We start from the raw sequence: 7,643 nt of genomic DNA on the forward strand, positions 1-7,643 counted from the left end.
CCAATGTTAAAATGTTACCGCTAGTCAGTGTTGTAAATATCTCGTTTATCCTCGATTAATCGTTTGTCTCTATCCCACTAACTTGTTACCAGTTAATCCTAATTTGTTCAAAATCGTTCGAAATTAAAAAAATATATATGTATACATAAAATTTGGAATACATCCGTCTAAAGACCTGCCAACAGAAAAATAATATTATATAATAATAATAATAATTATGATACTCCAACCACACTCGTGATTTATCATCATCTCCTCTCTAAAACCAGACATTCATTCATTCTCTTTCTCTCTCTCTCTCTCTCTCATGGCCGCCTGTCGCCGGAAACCTCCAAAATAACCACCGTCAGTACACAACTCTATCTCTTCCTTCACCTATACAAACAAAACCACACTACACTGCATTTTATTTCTTCCGATGGCTTCATTTCCCACTTTTCTCTCTTTTATTATTATTATTACTACCCTCACCCACCACCAAGTAACCTCCGATCTAACCCAAGAAAAACAAGCTCTCCAAACCTTCATCTCCACCCTCCCTCACGACTCTCGCTACTCATGGAACTCAACAGCCTTCGTCTGCACCTGGCGCGGCGTCACGTGCGATACCACCAACACCTCCATAATATCACTCCGCCTCCCCGGCGCTAGACTCGTCGGAAAAATTCCGGCCAACACCATCGGAACATTAACAAACCTCCGTGTACTCTCTCTCCGTTCCAACGGCCTCTCCGGCAACATTCCATCAGACTTCTCGCAACTGAACTTGTTACGAAGCGTGTATCTGCAAAATAACAAATTTTCCGGTGGGTTTCCGGTGAGTTTGACGGAGGTGATTAGTGTGGAGAGACTAGATCTTTCCGGTAATCAGTTTTCCGGTGAGATTCCGTTTGGTGTTAACAATTGGAAGAAGCTGACTCAGCTTAGCTTACAGAATAATACTTTCTCCGGCGAGATTCCGAACATTAATGTTGCGAGTATTAACGAATTAAATTTATCGAATAATAATCTTAACGGGTCTATTCCGAAAGGTTTAGCTAGGTTTCCAATAACAGCATTTTCCGGCAATATTAATCTGTGTGGAGATCCTTTACCGAAATGTAACAGTTCGTTCTTTCCGTCACCAGCGCCGTCTCCGTCGTCGATATCATCTCCTCCGATAAGAAACAAGTCTAATTCCAAGCTATCAACCGGAGCTATAATAGCTATAGCAGTTGGATCTGCTTTAATACTCGCTTTGCTTTTGCTAATTCTTTTATTATGCTTACGCAAGAGAAGACAACAACATGATAGACACCCAACAAAATCACAAGCTCCAGCTGCTGCGGCTGCTGGAGCCACAGCAGCTGGAGGTGGAGGTTCCAGATCTATACCAGACGCTGGAACCTCGTCGTCAAAGGACGACATCACTGGGGCATTGGGTGATACCGAGCGGAATAAGTTAATATTCTTTGATGGGGGGATTTATAGTTTTGATTTGGAGGATTTGTTGCGTGCTTCTGCTGAGGTGTTGGGGAAAGGGAGTGTTGGGACATCGTATAAAGCGGTGTTGGAGGAAGGTACTACGGTTGTCGTGAAACGACTGAAAGATGTAGTGGTGACTAAGAAGGAGTTCGAGACGCAGATGGAGGTTTTGGGGAAAATGAAGAATGAGAATGTGGTTCCGTTGCGAGCGTTTTATTATTCGAAAGATGAGAAGTTGCTGGTTTCGGATTACTTGCCGGCTGGTAGCTTGTCTGCAGTTCTTCATGGTGAGTTTTTTTTTGTTATTCTTGTTTGTGTTCTAGGGTTTGCAGGGTACAAATGTTGCTGCATTATGTACAAATTGATAACTTTTTGGTGGAATTGGTTAGGAGTTGTGAATACATTAAAATTATAATGCTTTAATGAGTTGTACTCTGCAGCAATTAAAAGGATAGGACCACATTTAGGTAACTTAATTCATGCTTTACAATTTGCACACAATGTTTGAATAGTTGTAATTATATTATTAGGGGTTTTAAACGAGGCGTGCCCGAGCTTGGCTTGTTTCGAGTTCTTTCTCTAAAAGCTCGGCTAGTGAATTGTTTTTCCAGCTCGTGCGTGGCTTGTTTATTATTTTTTAATTTGTTTATCTATATATGTTTTTAATTACTTGTATATATAAACTGAGAAAAACTTTAAAACGCCTAAGCTCGCATCAAGCTCTTGTGGTAACTTAAACGATTCAAAGCTCAAGCCCAACTGTTCAGTGTGAAATTAATATATAGGAGTGTGAAATTAATATATAGAAGTCAAAGAGTTGAAATCTCAATGCTTGTTGATTTCCAACGAGTCTAAACGAGCTTCCCATCCAATGCTCAAACTCTGGCTGGTTAACTAAACGAGCTTTATATGAGGCTTAGACCCGTTTGAGCTCAGAAATGCTCGGCTCGTTTTGAGCTTTTTATCAATCCGAGCTCGGTAGTTCACGAGCAGCTCGGCTCATTTGCGCCCCTGATTATGTTCTGCGTAATGTAAAGACATGATGTACCTATTGCATAAATGGTTGTACATTTCACCTAGATAAATATCTTTATTAAGAGGATCAGACATTATTTAATTAAAAAGAACAGATTTAATCTAGCTAATTAGATGATATTATCCAGCTAAGTTATACTGTCTTAAAAGTACTAAATATACGTAATTGTCGGAAGCATGTTTTTCTCTTTATTGACAAAAGACATACATGTGGTGTGAAATACGCATCCTAGCGCATGATATCTTTGTGGGCTACCAGCATGTGAGTTGTAAATGTTACACTTAACTTCCTTTATAAAACCAATAATTGCTACATGCTTCAACATTTGGTTTCCACTTCTTTCAATCATCATAAAGAGAATGTTTTTCCTTTTTTGCCCTTTAGTGTCCTTTGGTTTCCTTCAATTTCACTCCTTTTGTGGAACCCTACATATGCATTTATGACTTGTACTGTACAACTACTTGATGCATTGATTATTGGTTTGAAACTGTGAATGTGTGATGATGTGTGTGATATGTTATTGTTTTGTAGGAAGTAGAGGCTCGGGCCGGACACCGCTCGATTGGGACCATAGGATGAGGATCGCGTTGAGTGCTGCTAGAGGGATTGCGTATTTACATGTGGCGGGAAAAGTCGTTCACGGGAATATTAAGTCGTCCAACGTCCTCCTCCGACAAGACACCATGAGGGATGCCTGCGTGTCAGACTTTGGGCTCAACACGCTTTTTAGCGGGACGAGCTCACCGAACAATCGGGTCACGGGATACCGGGCCCCGGAAATACTCGAGACCCGTAAAGTTACTTTCAAGTCAGATGTTTATAGCTTTGGGGTTTTGCTATTGGAGCTTTTAACGGGGAAGGCTCCGAACCAGGCGTCGTTGGGTGAGGAAGGGATTGATTTGCCTCGGTGGGTCCAGTCCGTGGTTCGAGAAGAATGGACGGCGGAGGTGTTTGATGTGGAGTTGATGCGGTACCAAAACATTGAAGAGGAGATGGTTCAATTGTTACAAATAGCAATGGCGTGTGTATCGACTGTGCCAGATCAGCGACCGTCAATGCAGGAGGTGGTGAGGATGATGGAGGATATGAATCGGGCTGAGACCGATGACGGGTTGAGACAATCGTCAGATGACCCGTCGAAGGGATCCGATCATACGCCTCCAACCGAGACCCGAAACTCACCCACAACCGTCACGCCGTAGACTCGAATAATTTCGGGATGAAAATAGAGTAGAGAATTAATTTTTGGAAAAAAAATATTCCCCCTTTTTTTTTCGTTTTGGTGATTTTGTGTTTATTTCAATATGTGAAATTGATTTTATGAGTCGTGTCAAGTCGGGTTTCATAGGAGTTGATTTGGAAATAGTTTTTTATGTGTTAATTCTTTGGTAAATGTCAAGCAAAAGAACCAAGATTCTTGCAAATGGTCATGTGTATGTTCACTTCTTAAATTTGTTGTTTCTTTGTGATTAAGCCTAATGTAGCTCTAAAATAATTGTTGTCATATTCATTTTTTTTTTAAATTTCAAATATAAAGAAATTTTAAATTACTTCTTCTCTTAAAACAAGAATTTTAAAAAGCAATTTTATTAAGCAAGTTTGAGGTATATGGATATTATATTCAGAAAACAGTCTTATCTTTTAGACGTATGTTTACCTCGTACAAGTTTATACGAGGCGTATAGGCAAGTAGGTGTCATACCTACTTTGCTACCTACACGTATACAAGGCGAATAGCTCTATATAAGGCATATAAGACCCGATGTATTGTAAGGAGCCACAGGCCTGTACGACTTGTGTAGGCCTATACAAGTCGGATGGATGTCTAAATGACTCGTATTGCACTATATGACTCATACAGGTGCATTTTGTATGCCCTATACGAGACGTATATTTTACTTGTCAACATCTTCTCTCTATCGTCTGTAACGAACCTGTATAGATCTATACAAGTCGTATAAATGCTAGATGGTGCCTAAATATCACATGCCTAAATTGACGCTTCCAAGAGTTTAAACTTTTTATTATATAAATAAAATACATTTGTATTTTAGCCCTTAATATTATTGGTAAAGTTTCTTCCACAAAATTGATGATTTTTTAAAACAATAAACACGATCGTATATTTAAACAAGTTTGCTGCCTTTTATATGGTAAAGTTGTGTGGATGGTTTTGTGTATAAAACTAGAAAATACTTGTTTGCATGTCTTATAATTCTTGAAAAAATGTGGACTTTTAAGAAAATATATAATATTGTTTCCAAATATAGTAATATGATTCCATAATTATCCACCATTAAAATAGTGTTTAGAAGAATATATTATTAGTATTTAAAAGGTAATTGCCAACTTGTAGTTTGAAACTTTTGGTCAAAGTATTCCGTAGAATCGTACCGTGATAACGACCATGGGCCAAAGTTGGTAAGTTGATTGATATTAGTTGGTAATTTGATTGATATTGGTTGTTTATTAACCAAAATTATATTCTTCTGGTCTATGGAATAATACATGAATTATAACTTTTGTAAATTTTGTAAAACTTTCTATAGTCTATAAGAACCATTATTTTTCATGTAACGTCTGGACGCCATCACCTTCATGCTCAATAGCACTTTCATAGGTGGAGAGGCGTTAAGGGGGTGAAAGGAGGAGGCGCTAAGGTGGATGGGGTGACGTGGTTTTGTAGTTGGTGCCGTAGATGCGAAACCACAATAGGTACCTAAAAAATAAAAACCTTGCGTTTGTAATTTGTAACAACTATTAATTTACTCAAAGGTAAACAAGCAGGTTTATGAAGTTAGATATACTTTATTTTTTTAAATGATTAACATATATCATATATGACTTATTTACTATATAAAATTATTCTCCTATGAAAATTTGATTACACAAAATAACTCTTAAGGTGTACAAATGGTCTAGGTTTAGTAAATCCCATAAATTAGGAGATTATGAATGTGAATACTTTTAAAAAAGAAATAATGCATTTTACAAAAAAATAAAAACTAAATTTCAGATTAAAAATACGGACGTATGTTATAAATTCGTATATCATTACAAATTTGTTAACGGACTTCTTATTACTGTGGGCTAATGTAAAAAAGTTCAATCTCTCTATGTCGTAGTAAAGTGTCATTAAAAAAGCTTTTTTGAGCATTCCATTACAGAATTTCCTTGTTAACAAATTTAATGTAAGACAAATTGTAAGTCACACTTTATAATTAAACATACAAAATTGTACCAGGAGATTTATGATTTAATTTGTATGATATTAAGCGACAAGCAATGCTATTGTGTCCCATTGAGTCATTGACCTATGAACCAGACACCAGTGGAGTTTTGGAGTCAATGGTGTAAAAGTATGACAGGGCTGACCAGATAAACTTGGTTAAAATACAATGTCAATTTATTTGTTTGTTTACACCTGAAAATCCTGTGGATATTACTTTGGATGCTGTTTTTTCCCCGGCTTGGATTATAATATGTATTTTGGTTTTTACACATTTGAAAATTAAGCAATTGCCCATGATTCATAGTCCAAATGGTTGAGATGATACTTCAAAAGACCTTGTTTTAAAAAACGAATGGTCTTGGTACACAAATTCATTGAATTTTATTATTCGAATTCGTTGTTTTGATACACAAATTCGCACAAAGAAAAAGGGAAACCGGATCTCCAAAATGTTTTATATAGCAGCTCAAGTTTAAGAAAATTCTAGCAAAGGTAAAATCTTACAAAAGTTAAAAATCTCACCAGTCACCAGACTAGAAGTATTTCCATGTATCAAAATAAAATACCTATCATCATCATCATCATCATCGTACTCAGTATATCCCACCAATAGCAAAGCTATAGTAGGGTCTGAGGAGGGTAAGATGTAGACAGCCTTACCTCTACCCCATAAGGATAGAAATGCTGCTTCCGGTGAGACCCCCGGCTCGATAGTAGTTTTGCATCAAGCCTTGGACATAAGGCACATAGCACTCAATCATCGGGACACCGGCTGATCGGTGCATGTACCCTTGTCTTTCGGCTATCAACGCCACTACATGATGCCTGATTAACCGTCTGTCACTTTTAACGTTATTTTCACGAGATTAGTAAAATAACGTCAAAATTAGTGCAATTTCACTTTTGCCCACCCGAGGGTTCACACATATATACATCATATGTGCGCACCGCAAGCAGGGCTCAAAATAAAATACCTATATAAGTGTAAAAAGTAAAAACACATTGGTGAAAGATTTTCAAACCTAATTTTTTCTTTTTTTTTTCTTGTTTTTAGTTTCTTACATGTTTAGCACTTCTCGTAGAGAGGGCCGATCTTGAGGATTTAAATGCCTTAGCAAGCAGAAAGAAAAAAACCCTTAAGCCGTAACGAATTATATAAACTATATCTTTTAAACGACGATCAATGATGGCCTATTGGTGGAATTGACAATGACTAATGGAGGTTGATGGTGATGGATTTGGTGATTGGTTATTTGGCAGTCGACTGCTAGACTCTTTCCCTGGTCGTCACCACTCATTCTTTTTAATTGTTATTATTTTATTTATATCTTATACTTTTAATTCGAGCCCAATAACTCAATAAGTTGCAATTGAATATTTGGATAAAAAATTATTGGGACTCAATAATTATAAGGTTATAAACATTTAACGATATCCAATAATTTAGGCCCTCAAAGAAAACGACCTTGGTAGGGGGTGTGGCTCACCTAACCTTGGGGTTGGCCATACTCAAGGTAATATACCTTGTGTAGCATCATAATTACCGGATACTTACCTATAAAGAATAAACTACACGAATTTTACATACGGTTTAAACTTATATACTTTCATGTTGACCCGTCTAAGACAATTTAATCACGTGAAAACTAAACTTTATAAATATGAAATATCATAAAGTGATTGAAACGTTCAAAATGAAGAAAGTGAAAGGTATGTGAGATTGATAGGTGGTACATAAAACAACTTCAATATTTATGCCAATTGGCATGATGCATTGGAGGTAAAGTTTGTTAAATATGATATAAGTAAAGGGTGTAATATGCTAAAAGTTGAAAATTTGAGGGGTATTTTGGGAATATAGTGGGCTGGCTGATGTTGAAGACCATTCTTTCGACGACCGGTCAGTCAGAC

The 7,643-nt window shown here is 37.1% G+C and overlaps 1 protein-coding gene across 1 annotated transcript; it reads left to right on the top strand.

Annotated features, from left to right (window-relative positions):
• The first annotated feature begins 266 nt into the window (after nt 1–266).
• On the top strand, nt 267–3,945 carry LOC143634685 (putative inactive receptor kinase At2g26730). The gene is made up of 2 exons (XM_077102700.1): nt 267–1,751; nt 3,032–3,945. The coding sequence occupies exons 1-2, from the start codon at nt 419–421 to the stop codon at nt 3,700–3,702; spliced, it is 2,004 nt and encodes a 667-aa protein (XP_076958815.1). The 5' UTR covers nt 267–418; the 3' UTR covers nt 3,703–3,945.
• The last annotated feature ends 3,698 nt before the right edge of the window (nt 3,946–7,643 follow it).

Source organism: Bidens hawaiensis, unplaced genomic scaffold (genome assembly GCF_021521415.1).
Source record: "Bidens hawaiensis isolate Kalapana, Puna unplaced genomic scaffold, B.hawaiensis_p1.1 tig00007139_1, whole genome shotgun sequence".
NCBI classification, from domain to species: domain Eukaryota; kingdom Viridiplantae; phylum Streptophyta; class Magnoliopsida; order Asterales; family Asteraceae; genus Bidens; species Bidens hawaiensis.